The 16165-nt window shown below is 54.8% G+C and overlaps 1 protein-coding gene across 2 annotated transcripts; it reads left to right on the forward strand.

The window, feature by feature from the left end:
- The first annotated feature begins 1960 nt into the window (after window positions 1-1960).
- Window positions 1961-12703, forward strand: LOC112238754 (E3 ubiquitin-protein ligase znrf2). 2 transcript variants are annotated; one of them, XM_024407296.2, is made up of 6 exons: window positions 1961-2389; window positions 2740-2917; window positions 3218-3359; window positions 10860-10955; window positions 11083-11188; window positions 11269-12703. In XM_024407296.2, exons 2-6 carry the CDS (start codon window positions 2753-2755, stop codon window positions 11324-11326), a joined length of 567 nt encoding a protein of 188 aa, XP_024263064.1. In that variant the 5' UTR covers window positions 1961-2389; window positions 2740-2752; the 3' UTR covers window positions 11327-12703. The 2 variants fall into 2 exon arrangements, with proteins under 2 accessions (XP_024263064.1, XP_024263063.1); XM_024407295.2 differs by having other exon boundaries at window positions 1964-2917.
- Window positions 12704-16165: the final 3462 nt, after the last annotated feature.

Raw genomic sequence — 16165 nt, forward strand, 5'->3', positions numbered from 1 at the left:
CCCTGTTTTAGGTCAGTTAGGATAACCACTTTATTTTAAGAATATGAAATGTCAGAATAATAGTAGAGAGAATGACTTATTTTATCTTTAAGTTCTTTCATCGCATTCCCAGTGGGTCAGAAGTTTACATACACTCAATTAGTATTTGGTAGCATTGCCTTTAAATTGTTTAACTTCGGTTAAACGTTTCGGGTTGCCTTCCACAAGCTTCCAACAATAAGTTGGGTGAATTTTGGCCCAGTCCTCCTGACAGAGCTGGTGGAACTGAGTCAGGTTTCTAGGCCTCCTTGCTCGCACACACTTTTTCAGTTCTGCTCATGTAAGGTGTGTGTACTGGTGGTAGAGAAGTCAGGCGCAGGAGAGCAAAGACTGTGTTACAACGGATCAGTTTAATGATAAAATCACCTTGCTTTATCTCTGGACCTGGAAGCCAGTCCCACTGCATTGTTTCATTGTTCCCCTCTAATCAGGGACTGGTTTAGACCTGGGACACCAGGTGGGTGATTCCCCTGTAATCAGGGACTGGTTTAGACCTGGGACACCAGGTGGGTGATTCCCCTCTAATCAGGGACTGGTTTAGACCTGGGACACCAGGTGGGTGATTCCCCTCTAATCAGGGACTGGTTTAGACCTGGGACACCAGGTGGGTGATTCCCCTCTAATCAGGGACTGGTTTAGACCTGGGACACCAGGTGGGTGATTCCGCTCTAATCAGGGACTGATTTAGACCTGGGACACCAGGTGGGTGATTCCCCTCTAATCAGGGACTGGTTTAGACCTGGGACACCAGGTGGGTGATTCCCCTCTAATCAGGGACTGGTTTAGACCTGGGACACCAGGTGGGTGATTCCCCTCTAATCAGGGACTGATTTAGACCTGGGACACCAGGTGGGTGATTCCCCTCTAATCAGGGACTGGTTTAGACCTGGGACACCAGGTGGGTGATTCCCCTCTAATCAGGGACTGGTTTAGACCTGGGACACCAGGTGGGTGATTCCCCTCTAATCAGGGACTGATTTAGACCTGGGACACCAGGTGGGTGATTCCCCTCTAATCAGGGACTGGTTTAGACCTGGGACACCAGGTGGGTGATTCCCCTCTAATCAGGGACTGGTTTAGACCTGGGACACCAGGTGGGTGATTCCCCTCTAATCAGGGACTGGTTTAGACCTGGGACACCAGGTGGGTGATTCCCCTCTAATCAGGGACTGGTTTAGACCTGGGACACCAGGTGGGTGATTCCCCTCTAATCAGGGACTGGTTTAGACCTGGGACACCAGGTGGGTGATTCCCCTCTAATCAGGGACTGGTTTAGACCTGGGACACCAGGTGGGTGTAATTAATTATCTGTAGAACAGAAACCCAGCAGGCTTCGGACCTCGTAGGGTAAGAATTGAATAGCCCTGCTGTAACAACAAAATGTGGAGTATTTCAAGGGGTATGGATACAGTGCTTTCTACTCTAAAGGCACTGTATCTCTGAACATGGCAACTATAATACATTTAACTTTCTCTCTGAATAGTTTAAAGTAGTTTACTTTGTCCTATAAACATGTCTCTTGATTTGTATTTAAATGATTTAATACTTTTTTTTGTTCAAGCTAATCTAATGTGTGTTTTCTGTTTGACCTCCAGTGTGTATGAAGGTATTCAATAAAATTGTTGGAGGAAGCAACGAGTCTGACATTCTATGCAAATACACTGTACATATTAAATATAATCTATATTACATATTTAATGGTCATATCTGACTGTCTTTTTATAAACACCTACTATGTCTATCCAGGGTTTCCCAAACTCCCTGCATGGTTTGTTTTTTTCCCAATCACTACACCATTCATTCAAATAATAAACTAATCATCAAGCCGTGATCATTTTAATCAGCTGTGTACTGTTCGGGCAAAGACCAACACGTGCACGCACCGCTTGGGGTCGTGAAGACATCGTTTTGGAAACGCTGTGTAATGATCTGTGTCCGTGCAACTGTTGCTCATGGGGTTGACGTCACTTGACCTGTCACACACAAACACAAGAGGAAGAGGGCATTAGGGCAGCTCCTGCTTCTCTCTCGTCAACAATCACAGTCAGCAGACTAGATAGACTGCAGCAGATCAGCTCGAACTCAGAGCGACGCCGCTTTCTTTTAGACACTCGTGAGATTGTAATAGCCTATATTTTAAATTCAGTTTGTAATCGAGAAGTATGCATATAGTCACTAAAGTGGGACAGTCGCGGTGTAGGAGTTGTTGAGTTGTTGTGCGGCAAACCACCCATGACCAAAGCGCATGGAATATTGGAATAATTCTGCGACGCACGAATACACTTCGAACTGTAGCAGCGAGTTGGGAGTGCATTTTGTCCATCGAAAATAATTCCGTTCTATATTGGAGGTTACTTTTATTGACTTTTCAAACCACTGATATTTCTTTGTCTGTTTCCCTTTGTTTTGGCTGTCTACACGACTGCTGGACTGGACACAGTCATGCGCTCTCTGTCTCTCTATTGTGACATCGAGTTTCCAGCATTTTTCCTAGGCTATTTATGGTTTATTTGAATAAGGACAGATATAATCAAATTGATATAGCGAATAAACAATTATCTGAAACTTTGCACAGTGTGTAGGACCATTTTCAACACCTGACCCTCGATGGGATTTTGGAAAGCTTTATGAGACTGTAGAGGACTGGCTAGAACTTCTGTTTCACAGACCTTACAGGACTTCATATTTTGTGGACAACAGGACAGGAGCCATCATGGGTGTCAGGCAGAGTAGCCCCATGGCTGAGAGTCGAACCCGGGCATATTCTAGCCCTGTCCCCTCTGGAGGCAGCACTACCCCAGTGTTCAGATACACAGCTGGGCCTGGTGGGCCCCAAATTCACTACACCGGATGGAACCGACCCAGCTCCTACCACCAGGTGTGTATGAGTGTAATGGAAGTGGTTTGGGGCAACAGTTACATGATGAGTAACTGCCTGACACATGGAGATTTGTTTTAGCTCACCAAGCCAATGCCAAGGCTTTAGTTCAGGAGGCTAACACAGTCTTGTTTTAGCTCACCAAGCCAATGCCAAGGCTTTTAGTTCAGGAGGCTAACACAGTCTATGTGGTACACAGGTTAAAAACATGGTCACTTATGCCTGTGTAATTCAGTCATATCTATGTGTGTGTGTGTGTGTGTGTGTGTGTGTGTGTGTGTGTGTGTGTCCACCCACCAGATTAATGTAACTCATGGCGGGCGGAGCAGGACGGATGTGTTCGGTAACAGTCTGGACCAGGAGGAGCCAGACTGGGAGAGAGGAGAACACCAGCTGATGATTGGCTCTCTACCACTTCACCTGTCCCCTAACCTACTGGGAGGTACGTGTGTATTCCTGGGCCTGACTGTCTACACCACATCTTATTTCACAACAAGGAATCTGGGCTGTTCTCACCCCCTCCCCTCACTGGGCTGTTATCACCCCCTCGCTGGGCTGTTCTTACCCGCCTCCCCTCACTGGGCTGTTCTTACCCGCCTCCCCTCACTGGGCTGTTCTCACCCCCTCCCCTCGCTGGGCTGTTCTCATGGCGGGCTGTTCTCACCCCCTCACTGGGCTGTTCTCACCCCCCTCCCTCTCACCCCCTCGCTGAGCTGTTCTCACCCCCTCCCCTCGCTGGGCTGTTCTCACCCCCCTCCCCTCGCTGGGCTGTTCTCACCCCCCTCCTCGCTGGGCTGTTCTCACCCCCTCCCTCTCCCCCCTCCCCTCGCTGGGCTGTTCTCACCCCCTCCCTCGCTGGGCTGTTCTCACCCCCTCCCCTCGCTGGGCTGTTCTCATGGCGGGCTGTTCTCACCCCCTCCCCTCGCTCCTCACCCCCGTTCCCTCACTGGGCTGTTCTCACCCCCTCCCCGCTGGGCTGTTCTCACCCCCTCCCTCGCTGCGCTGTTCTCATGGCGGGCTGTTCTCACCCCCTCCCCTCGCTGGGCTGTTCTCACCCCCATTCCCTCACTGGGCTGTTCTCACCCCCCTCCCCTCGCTGGGCTGTTCTCACCCCCACTCCCTCTCCCCCCTCCCCTCGCTGGGCTGTCTTACCCCCTCCCCTCGCTGGGCTGTTCTTACCCCCTCCCCTCACTGTGCTGTTCTCACCCCCCCCTCCTCGCTCTGCTGTTCTCACCCCCCCCTCTCCTCGCTCACACCCCCCCCCTCGCTCGGCTGTTCTCACCCCCTCCCCTCGCTCGGCTGTTCTCACCCCCTCCCCTCGCTGGGCTGTTCTCACCCCCCCACCCTCCCCCTGGGCTGTTCTCACTGCTGGGCTGTTCTCACCCCCTCCCCTCGCTGGGCTGTTCTCACCCCCCTCGCTGGGCTGTTCTCACCCCTCCTCGCTGGGCTGTTCTCACCCCCCCCCCCTCGCTGGGCTGTTCTCACCCCCCCCCCCTCGCTGGGCTGTTCTCACCCCCCTCCCCTCGCTGGGCTGTTCTCACCCCCTCCTCGCTGGGCTGTTCTCACCCCCTCCTCGCTGGGCTGTTCTCACCCCCTCCCCTCGCTGGGCTGTTCTCACCCCCTCCCCTCGCTGGGCTGTTCTCACCCCCCTCCCCTCGCTGGGCTGTTCTCACCCCCTCCCCTCGCTGGGCTGTTCTCACCCCCCTCCTCGCTGGGCTGTTCTCACCCCCCTCCCCTCGCTGGGCTGTTCTCACCCCCCCTCCCCTCGCTGGGCTGTTCTCACCCCCTCGCTGGGCTGTTCTCACCCCCCTCCCCTCGCTGGGCTGTTCTTACCCCCCTCCCCTCGCTGGGATGTTCTCACCCCCTCCCTCTCACCCCCCTCCCCTCGCTGGGCTGTTCTTACCCCCTCCCCTCGCTGGACTGTTCTCACCCCCTCCCCTCGCTGGGCTGTTGTTCTTACCCCCTCCCCTCGCTGGGCTGTTGTTCTCACCCCCTCCCCTCGCTGGGCTGTTGTTCTCACCCCCTCCCCGCTGGGCTGTTGTTCTCACCCCCTCCCTCGCTGGGCTGTTCTCACCCCCTCCCCTCGCTGGGCTGTTGTTCTCACCCCCTCCCCTCGCTGGGCTGTTGTTCTCACCCCCCCTCCCCTCGCTGGGCTGTTGTTCTCACCCCCTCCCTCGCTGGGCTGTTGTTCTCACCCCCTCCCCTCGCTGGGCTGTTGTTCTCACCCCCTCCCCCTCGCTGGGCTGTTGTTCTCACCCCCTCCCCTCGCTGGGCTGTTGTTCTCACCCCCTCCCCTCGCTGGGCTGTTGTTCTCACCCCCTCCCCTCGCTGGGCTGTTGTTCTCACCCCCTCCCCTCGCTGGGCTGTTGTTCTCACCCCCCCCCTCGCTGGGCTGTTCTCACCCCCTCCTCGCTGGGCTGTTCTCACCCCCCTCCCCTCGCTGGGCTGTTCTCACCCCCCCTCCCCTCGCTGGGCTGTTCTCACCCCCCTCCCCTCGCTGGGCTGTTCTCACCCCCCTCCCTCGCTGGGCTGTTGTTCTCACCCCCTCCCCTCGCTGGGCTGTTGTTCTCACCCCCTCCCCTCGCTGGGCTGTTGTTCTCACCCCCCTCCTCGCTGGGCTGTTGTTCTCACCCCCTCCCCTCGCTGGGCTGTTGTTCTCACCCCCTCCCCTCGCTGGGCTGTTGTTCTCACCCCCTCCCCTCGCTGGGCTGTTGTTCTCACCCCCCTCCCCTCGCTGGGCTGTTCTCACCCCCTCCCCTCGCTGGGCTGTTCTCACCCCCTCCCCTCGCTGGGCTGTTCTCACCCCCTCCCCTCGCTGGGCTGTTCTCACCCCCTCCCCTCGCTGGGCTGTTCTCACCCCCCTCCTCGCTGGGCTGTTCTCACCCCCTCCCCTCGCTGGGCTGTTCTCACCCCCTCCCCTCGCTGGGCTGTTCTCACCCCCCTCCCCTCGCTGGGCTGTTCTTACCCGCCTCCTCGCTGGGCTGTTCTCATGGCGGGCTGTTCTCACCCCTCACTGGGCTGTTCTCTCCTCTCAACCCCCTCCCTCTCACCCCTCGCTGAGCTGTTCTCACCCCCTCCCCTCGCTGGGCTGTTCTCACCCCCCTCCCCTCGCTGGGCTGTTCTCACCCCCTTCCTCGCTGGGCTGTTCTCACCCCCCTCCCCTCGCTGGGCTGTTCTCACCCCCTCCCTCTCACCCCCTCCCCTCGCTGGGCTGTTCTCACCCCCTCCCCTCGCTGGGCTGTTCTCACCCCCTCCCTCGCTGGGCTGTTCTCACCCCCTCCCCTCGCTGGGCTGTTCTCACCCCCCTCCTCCTCTCTCCCCCCTCCTCGCTGGGCTGTCTTACCCCCTCCTCGCTGGGCTGTTCTTACCCCCTCCCTCACTGTGCTGTTCTCACCCCCTCCCCTCGTTGTTCTCACCCCCCTCTCCTCGCTGGGCTGTTCTCACCCCCCCCTCTCCTCCCCCTCCCCTCGCTGGGCTGTTCTCACCCCCTCCCCTCGCTGGGCTGTTCTCACCCCCGTTCCCTCACTGGGCTGTTCTCACCCCCTCCCCTCGCTGGGCTGTTCTTACCCCCTCCCCTCACTGTGCTGTTCTCACCCCCTCCCCTCGCTCGGCTGTTCTCACCCCCTCCTCGCTGGGCTGTTCTCATGGCGGGCTGTTCTCACCCCCCCCTCCTCGGCTGTTCTCACCCCCGCCCTCACTGGGCTGTTCTCACCCCCGTTCCCTCACTGGGCTGTTCTCACCCCCTCCCCTCGCTGGGCTGTTCTCACCCCACTCCTCTCACCCCCCTCCCCTCGCTGGGCTGTCTTACCCCCTCCCCTCGCTGGGCTGTTCTTACCCCCTCCCCTCACTGTGCTGTTCTCACCCCTCCCCTCGCTCGGCTGTTCTCACCCCCCTCTCGCTGGGCTGTTCTCACCCCCTCTCCTCGCTGGGCTGTTCTCACCCCCTCCTCCTCGCTCGGCTGTTCTCACCCCCTCCCCTCGCTGGGCTGTTCTCACCCCCTCCCCTCGCTGGGCTGTTCTCACCCCCCCCCTCCCCTCGCTGGGCTGTTCTCACCCCCTCCTCGCTGGGCTGTTCTCACCCCCTCCCCTCGCTGGGCTGTTCTCACCCCCTCCCCTCGCTGGGCTGTTCTCACCCCCCTCCTCGCTGGGCTGTTCTCACCCCCCCCTCGCTGGGCTGTTCTCACCCCCTCCCCTCGCTGGGCTGTTCTCACCCCCTCCCCTCGCTGGGCTGTTCTCACCCCCTCCCCTCGCTGGGCTGTTCTCACCCCTCCCCTCGCTGGGCTGTTCTCACCCCCCCCCTCCCCTCGCTGGGCTGTTCTCACCCCCCCCCCCTCGCTGGGCTGTTCTCACCCCCTCCCCTCGCTGGGCTGTTCTCACCCCCCTCCCCTCGCTGGGCTGTTGTTCTCACCCCCTCCCCTCGCTGGGCTGTTGTTCTCACCCCCTCCCCTCGCTGGGCTGTTGTTCTCACCCCCTCCCCTCGCTGGGCTGTTGTTCTCACCCCCTCCCCTCGCTGGGCTGTTGTTCTCACCCCCTCCCCTCGCTGGGCTGTTGTTCTCACCCCCTCCCTCGCTGGGCTGTTGTTCTCACCCCCCTCCCCTCGCTGGGCTGTTGTTCTCACCCCCTCCCTCGCTGGGCTGTTGTTCTCACCCCCTCCCTCGCTGGGCTGTTGTTCTCACCCCTCCCTCCTCGCTGGGCTGTTGTTCTCACCCCCCCCCCTCCCTCGCTGGGCTGTTGTTCTCACCCCCTCCCCTCGCTGGGCTGTTCTCACCCCCTCCCCTCGCTGGGCTGTTCTCACCCCCCCCCCTCGCTGGGCTGTTCTCACCCCCCTCCCCTCGCTGGGCTGTTCTCACCCCCTCCTCGCTGGGCTGTTCTCACCCCCTCCCCTCGCTGGGCTGTTCTCACCCCCCTCCCCTCCTGGGCTGTTCTCACCCCCTCCCCTCGCTGGGCTGTTCTCACCCCCTCCCCTCGCTGGGCTGTTCTCACCCCCTCCCCTCGCTGGGCTGTTCTCACCCCCTCCCCTCGCTGGGCTGTTCTCACCCCCTCCCCTCGCTGGGCTGTTCTCACCCCCCTCCTCGCTGGGCTGTTCTTACCCGCCTCCTCGCTGGGCTGTTCTCATGGCGGGCTGTTCTCACCCCCCCCCTCACTGGGCTGTTCTCACCCCCTCCCTCTCAACCCCTCCCTCTCACCCCCTCGCTGAGCTGTTCTCACCCCCCTCGCTGGGCTGTTCTCACCCCCCCTCGCTGGGCTGTTCTCACCCCCTCCCCTCGCTGGGCTGTTCTCACCCCCTTCCCCTCGCTGGGCTGTTCTCACCCCCTCCCCTCGCTGAGCTGTTCTCACCCCCCCTCCCCTCGCTGGGCTGTTCTCACCCCCTCCCCTCGCTGGGCTGTTCTCACCCCCGTTCCCTCACTGGGCTGTTCTTACCCCCTCCCCTCGCTGGGCTGTTCTTACCCCCCTCCCCTCGCTGGGCTGTTCTCACCCCCCTCCCCTCGCTGGGCTGTTCTCACCCCCTCCCCTCGCTGGGCTGTTCTCATGGCGGGCTGTTCTCACCCCCTCCCCTCGCTCGGCTGTTCTCACCCCCGTTCCCTCACTGGGCTGTTCTCACCCCCGTTCCCTCACTGGGCTGTTCTCACCCCCTCCTCGCTGGGCTGTTCTTACCCCCTCCCCTCACTGTGCTGTTCTCACCCCCTCCCCTCACTGTGCTGTTCTCACCCCCTCCCCTCGCTCGGCTGTTCTCACCCCCTCCCCTCGCTGGGCTGTTCTCATGGCGGCTGTTCTCACCCCCTCCCCTCGCTCGGCTGTTCTCACCCCCGTTCCCTCACTGGGCTGTTCTCACCCCCGTTCCCTCACTGGGCTGTTCTCACCCCCTCCCTCACTGTGCTGTTCTCACCCCCCTCCCCTCGCTCGGCTGTTCTCACCCCCTCCCCTCGCTGGGCTGTTCTCACCCCCTTCCCTCACTGGGCTGTTCTCACCCCCTCCCCTCGCTGGGATGTTCTCACCCCCCTCCCTCTCACCCCCCTCCCCTCGCTGGGCTGTTCTTACCCCCTCCCCTCGCTGGGCTGTTCTCACCCCCTCCTCGCTGGGCTGTTGTTCTTACCCCCTCCTCGCTGGGCTGTTCTCACCCCCTCCCCTCGCTGGGCTGTTGTTCTCACCCCCTCCCATCGCTGGGCTGTTCTCACCCCCCTCGCTGGGCTGTTCTTACCCGCCTCCCCTCGCTGGGCTGTTCTCATGGCGGGCTGTTCTCACCCCCTCACTGGGCTGTTCTCACCCCCCTCCCTCCCCCCCCCACCCCCTCGCTGAGCTGTTCTCACCCCCCCTCGCTGGGCTGTTCTCACCCCCTCCCCTCGCTGGGCTGTTCTCACCCCCTCCCCTCGCTGGGCTGTTCTCACCCCCTTCCCTCGCTGGGCTGTTCTCACCCCCTCCCTCGCTGAGCTGTTCTCACCCCCCCCCCTCGCTGGGCTGTTCTCACCCCCCCCCCCTCGCTGGGCTGTTCTCACCCCCGTTCCCTCACTGGGCTGTTCTTACCCCCCTCCCCTCGCTGGGCTGTTCTTACCCCCCTCCCCTCACTGTGCTGTTCTCACCCCCTCCCCTCGCTCGGCTGTTCTCACCCCCCCTCCCCTCGCTGGGCTGTTCTCATGGCGGGCTGTTCTCACCCCCTCCCTCGCTCGGGCTGTTCTCACCCCCGTTCCCTCACTGGGCTGTTCTCACCCCCGTTCCCTCACTGGGCTGTTCTCACCCCCTCCCCTCGCTGGGCTGTTCTTACCCCCCCCCCCTCACTGTGCTGTTCTCACCCCCTCCCCTCACTGTGCTGTTCTCACCCCCTCCCCTCGCTCGGCTGTTCTCACCCCCTCCCCTCGCTGGGCTGTTCTCATGGCGGCTGTTCTCACCCCCTCCCCTCGCTCGGCTGTTCTCACCCCCGTTCCCTCACTGGGCTGTTCTCACCCCCGTTCCCTCACTGGGCTGTTCTCACCCCCTCCCCTCGCTGGGCTGTTCTCACCCCCTCCCCTCACTGTGCTGTTCTCACCCCCCCCTCGCTGGCTGTTCTCACCCCCTCCCCTCGCTGGGCTGTTCTCACCCCCGTTCCCTCACTGGGCTGTTCTCACCCCCCCCCTCGCTGGGATGTTCTCACCCCCTCCCTCTCACCCCCTCCCCTCGCTGGGCTGTTCTTACCCCCTCCCTCGCTGGGCTGTTCTCACCCCCCCCCCTCGCTGGGCTGTTGTTCTCACCCCCTCCCTCGCTGGGCTGTTGTTCTCACCCCCTCCCCATCGCTGGGCTGTTGTTCTCACCCCCTCCCATCGCTGGGCTGTTGTTCTCACCCCCTCCCCTCGCTGGGCTGTTGTTCTCACCCCCCCTCCTCGCTGGGCTGTTCTCACCCCCTCCCCTCGCTGGGCTGTTGTTCTCACCCCCTCCCTCGCTGGGCTGTTGTTCTCACCCCCTCCCTCGCTGGGCTGTTGTTCTCACCCCCTCCCCTCGCTGGGCTGTTGTTCTCACCCCCTCCCCTCGCTGGGCTGTTGTTCTCACCCCCTCCCCTCGCTGGGCTGTTGTTCTCACCCCCTCCCTCGCTGGGCTGTTGTTCTCACCCCCTCCCCTCGCTGGGCTGTTGTTCTCACCCCCTCCCTCGCTGGGCTGTTGTTCTCACCCCCTCCCCTCGCTGGGCTGTTGTTCTCACCCCCCTCCCCTCGCTGGGCTGTTGTTCTCACCCCCTCCCCTCGCTGGGCTGTTGTTCTCACCCCCTCCCCTCGCTGGGCTGTTCTCACCCCCTCCCCTCGCTGGGCTGTTCTCACCCCCCCCCCCTCGCTGGGCTGTTCTCACCCCCCTCCCCTCGCTGGGCTGTTCTCACCCCCCTCGCTGGGCAGATAAGAAGAGTACCTTGTGGTCCTCCAATGGTTGACCTATGACCTATTTGTGTGTGTGAGCGCTGACATGTCCGGTTCTATATTTCCCAGGGTTCCACTGTCCTGTGTGCAATAAGTTTTTGGTGTCAGATGAGATGGAGATCCACCTGATCATGTGTCTCACCAAGCCACGACTCGCCTACAACGGTCAGTGTGTGACTGTATGCGTGTGTGTGTTATGTCTTGTTAGTCTGCCTGTCCGTCTGGCCATCTGATTGGCTAGCATGGTAGTGATGTCAGGATGGTGATGATAATGTGGTGTGTTTTGTCCCAGAGGACGTTCTGGAGAAGGATAGTGAGGAGTGTGCCATCTGTCTAGACGAGATGGAGCAGGGAGACACCATCGCTAGACTGCCCTGTCTCTGTATCTACCACAAAGGGTAACTACACACATACACACACACGATCACAGTAAGATGCTGTTATTTTACTCGTGGTTCCCTCTCTCTCCGGCTCTCAGGTGTATAGACGAGTGGTTTGAGGTGAATCGTTCATGTCCAGAGCACCCCTCGGATTAAAGCTTCAGATACCCACGGCATGTCCACTATCTACCTAGTTCATCCAGATCTACGTCTTCATGCTGGCCTATGAATCTACTTTACCTAGATCAACTTCTTCATGACATGCTGGCCTATGAATCTACTTCATCCAGATCTACTTCCTCATGACATGCTGGCCTATGACTCTACTTCATCCAGATCTACTTCTTCATGACATGCTGGCCTATGAATCTACTTTACCTAGATCTACTTCTTCATGACATGCTGGCCTATGAATCTACTTTACCTAGATCGACTTCTTCATGACATGCTGGCCTATGACTCTACTTTACCTAGATCTACTTCCTCATGACATGCTGGCCTATGACTCTACTTTACCTAGATCTACTTCCTCATGACATGCTGGCCTATGACTCTACTTTACCTAGATCTACTTCCTCATGACATGCTGGCCTATGAATCTACTTCATCCAGATCTACTTCTTCATGACATGCTGGCCTATGAATCTACTTCATCCAGATCTACTTCTTCATGACATGCTGGCCTATGAATCTACTCTAATTATATCTACGTCTGACCAGTGTTTGAAGAATGACGACTCTAGCCTGTAAAGTGCATTCTACTCTTTTGCCTCACCAGGATACCCATAATTTGCCTGGAATGCTCATTTAGAAATGCTCACCATAGACTTCAATAGACTGGGCCAGGACCCGTTTTCTGAGAGTTGTACCTCAGCTGACTGACAATGAAGACGCTGCTCATGCTTATATAAGACACTGATGAACGATGATGACTTGAGGAACACGGTGGTGCATGGACACACAGCGAGACTTCTTATTCCTCTCAGATCTACTCTAGTGGGTAGTGCTTAGTGGGTAGGGGTGGATACCTTCATTGTTAGTATTACTGTATTATAACAATGGAATAATGGGTTTGATTTTAACGGTGTAGAATGAGGGTATTTAGACAGACGTTTCTACTGTAGTAAGATACGCGGTCTGAGTGCTGTGGCTAAAACATGCAGTTACTTCTGAACTTCATTTGTACTTGTGTCAATTATGAAATCGCATGTTCTGTTGACCTTCCATTTTTATTTCTGTGGTTGTGTAAAATCAATTTAAAGGTAGCAAACAGGGAATTAAAACCTTTGATTTACTCCAGACTTCACTGTGATATGTATATTTTGCATAAGAGCTTGAATTCATCGAATAAAGAACTAAAGCACAAATCAGCTCCAGAATATGTACTGTAAAAATATAGTGTATATATATATGTACACAATATCATTAATATATGTTTAAATCATGGGTGTTACATATGTACTGTGTTTTAATATTACTGAATCAGGACTTTCAGAGGTTTAAGAAACTAAGAATAAAAATATATCAAATTGATTTCTGAACTCATTCACATTCCTTATATGTCCTTTAAATACATTAGTGTCTGTTTCAATTGAACCATTTATCTCTCCAAGCCCACATCCAATTTATGTCAGTCTTCATGGAGTCTGTCTGGACACCCTAAACCCTACAGAGTGCACTACTTTTGACAAGAATAGGGATGAACATCTTGGCCATGTTCTGTTATAATCTCCACCCGGCACAGCCAGAAGAGGACTGGCCACACCCCATAGCCTGGTTCCTCTCTAGGTTTCTTCCTAGGTTCTGGCCTTTCTAGGGAGTTTTTCCTAGCCACTGTGCTTCTACACCTGCATTGCTTGCTGTTTGGGGTTTTAGGCTGGGTTTCTGGACAGCACTTTGAGATCTCAGCTGATGTACGAAGTGCTTTATAAATACATTTGATTTGGATCATCAACTAGATTCAGCCGCAAACTATTTTTGTCTTGGTCAGGGGCGGAACAGGCAGGGTCAGCAGGTAGCCTAGCGGTTCAAAAAGCGCTGGGCCAGTAATCGAAAGGTCACTGGTACAAATCCCCAAGCCCACGAGGTGAAAAATCTGCAGATCTGCACATTCAAGGTGTAGTCCTGCAGGGGTTGGGAGAGTGGATGGGGGGAGGAGAGATGGGAAACGGAAAGAAAGACCCTTTGTGACAGGCACATTTTTTCAAATCACATTTTATTTGTCACATGCGCTGAATACAACAAGTGCAGACCTTACCGTGAAATGCTGACTTACAAGCCCTTAAACCAACAATGCAGTTAAGAAAATATTTACTAAATAAAAAGTTAAAAGTAATAAAATAACGAAGCTATATACAGGGGGTACCGGGTCAATGTTTGGGGGGGTACAGGTTAGTCAAGGCAATTTGTAGTGACTATGCATAGATAAACAGCGAGCAGCAGCAACGTGGGGGTCGGGGGTCAATGTAAATAGTCTGTGTAGCCACTTGATTAACTGTTCAGCAGTCTTATGGCTTGGGGCTAGAAGCTGTTAAGGAGCCTTTTGGACCTAGACTTGGCACACCGGTGCAGGAAGAACAGTCTATGACTAGTGTGGCTGGAGTCTGACAATTTTTCACTGCGTAAGTGAGGACAATATTATTCCATTTCTATTCGTGTCCCTTCTATTCATTATATGGACTGGAGAAATGAATATCCTCTGTGTTATTGTTAAACTCCATGTTACTTGGTGATCTCCTACAAGCTACGTCAGGAGAGTCTGAAATATTCAAACTAATCGTAGCTAGCCTACTTGTCCATTACCTTCAGTCGGCCGGTGCAGTGAAATATAGCCGTGTTTCGCAGCTGGAGTCTGGACCAGAACCTTGAGATAGTAAGCAAGATACCAACCAGGTTCATGCGAGAATGCCAGCTTTGAAACCATATAAAAATACCTGTTAAAATATGTAAAAGTAAAATAGTGATATAATCATTTACACTTTTACAACCCATCATCGCCCATGCACTCGGCATTCTTAGTGTGTCCGGCTCATCTCATTGGCTAAGGGTCTCATTGCGTTAAGGCATAGTGCATGACTTATGAGTGTTCATGGCTACAGTACACACGTTATTTGGCCATCGGGAGAAATGTCAGTCACAGCTAGGTTTATAAAATATGTAATACTCAATATCTTAGTTTAATTAAACCTGTTGGTTTTCTGAGCAGTGCTGAAAAAGACTACCAGAATATAAAATTCAACATTTAACAATTTAAAGACTTTACTGAGGTAGTTAATTTTAGTCAAATTATTCATTTGAAATTAATTCATTAGGCCCTCATCTATGGATTTCACGACTGGGAATAGAGATATGCATCGGTTGGTCACAGATACCTTAAAAAAAAAAGGAGCGTGGATCACAAAACCAGTCAGTATCTGGTGTGACCACTATTTGCCTCATGCTCACACATCTCCTTCCCATAGAGTTGATCAGGCTGTTAATTGTGGCCTGTGGAATGTTGTCCCACTCTTCAATGGCTGTGCTAAGTTGCTGGATATTGGCGGGAACTGGAAGATGCTGTTGTACACATCAATCCAGGGCACTCCAAACTGGCCCAATGGGTGACATCTCTGGTGAGTATGCAGGCAATTGAAGAATTGGGACAATTTCAGCTTCCAGGAATTGTGTACAGATCCTTGCGACCACGGGGCCGTGCATGATCACGCTGAAACATGAGGCGATGGTGGCAGATGAATGGCACGACAATGGGCCTCGGGATCTTGTCAAGCTATCGCTGTGCATTCTAATTGCCATCGATAAAATGCAATTGTTGTCCATACCGTAAGCCCACCTCCACCAAGGGACACACCGCTCACATCAGCAAACCCCTAACCCACACACAGGTGCTCTGCGGTTGTGTGGCCGGTTGGACGTACTGGCAAATTCTAAAATGGCGGATGCGGCTTATGGTAGAGAAATCAACATTAAATTCTCTGGCAACAGCTCTGGTGGACATGCCTGCAGTCAGCATGCCAATTGCACACTATCAAAAGTTGAGACATCTGTGTTGTGTGACAAAACTTCACATTTTAGAGTGGCCTTTTATTGTCCCCAGCACAAAGTGCACCTGTGTAATAATGCTGTTTAATTAATCAGCTTCTTGATATGCACACCTGTCAGGTGGATAGATTATCTTGGCATAGGAGAAATACTCACTAACAGAGATGTACAAAAATAGGAGAGAAGCTTTTTGTGCGTATGGAACATTTCTGGGACGTTTTACTTCAGCTCAACGAAACACATTACATGTTGTGTTTATGTTTTAGTGTCGTGCAAATCCCACTAACGCTATATTAGTTCTATATTCCCTTAGTCATATCCTAATTCCCTTTCGAACCCTGAAAAAATGTAATCTAAACAGGGCAACGTATCTCCACATACAGTTCATCGGCATGATACAATAACATGATTGTTTCTGTGTCATTCCAAAGACCTGTGGCCTGTGCTGAATTCAACCAAAAAGTGATCCATTGACATCTTTACCATCCTGGCCCAGTATTTATCAGTAGCACTCCGGATGGGTTACCAGGTGGTGGATATTTGGTAAACGTGTTATTGATGGACAAAGAATAAACTAGCCTCATCCACCGTCCTGACCCACCCTGTAAGTTTCCGAGATCAAGATGGTGGAACGAGGTTAGCACAAAGGATCAAACGTAATGTTTTCACGTGGCTGAAACATTATCATTAATTTACAAGATTTGATCCAGTCAGCCCACCCAAAAAAAACATTCCTCTGGAATAAAGCCTCAGACGTGTTCTGAACTACACAACGTGCACATCAACTAAAGAAAGGCATTTAAAAAAAATATATATATATTTTTTTTTTTCACCTTTATTTAACCAGGTAGGCTAGTTGAGAACACCTTTATTTTTAGCAGGTAGGCTAGTTGAGAACACCTTTATTTAACCAGGTAGGCTAGTTGAGAACACCTTTATTTAACCAGGTAGGCTAGT

Source organism: Oncorhynchus tshawytscha, linkage group LG31, assembly GCF_018296145.1.
Source record: "Oncorhynchus tshawytscha isolate Ot180627B linkage group LG31, Otsh_v2.0, whole genome shotgun sequence".
NCBI classification, from domain to species: Eukaryota; Metazoa; Chordata; class Actinopteri; order Salmoniformes; family Salmonidae; genus Oncorhynchus; species Oncorhynchus tshawytscha.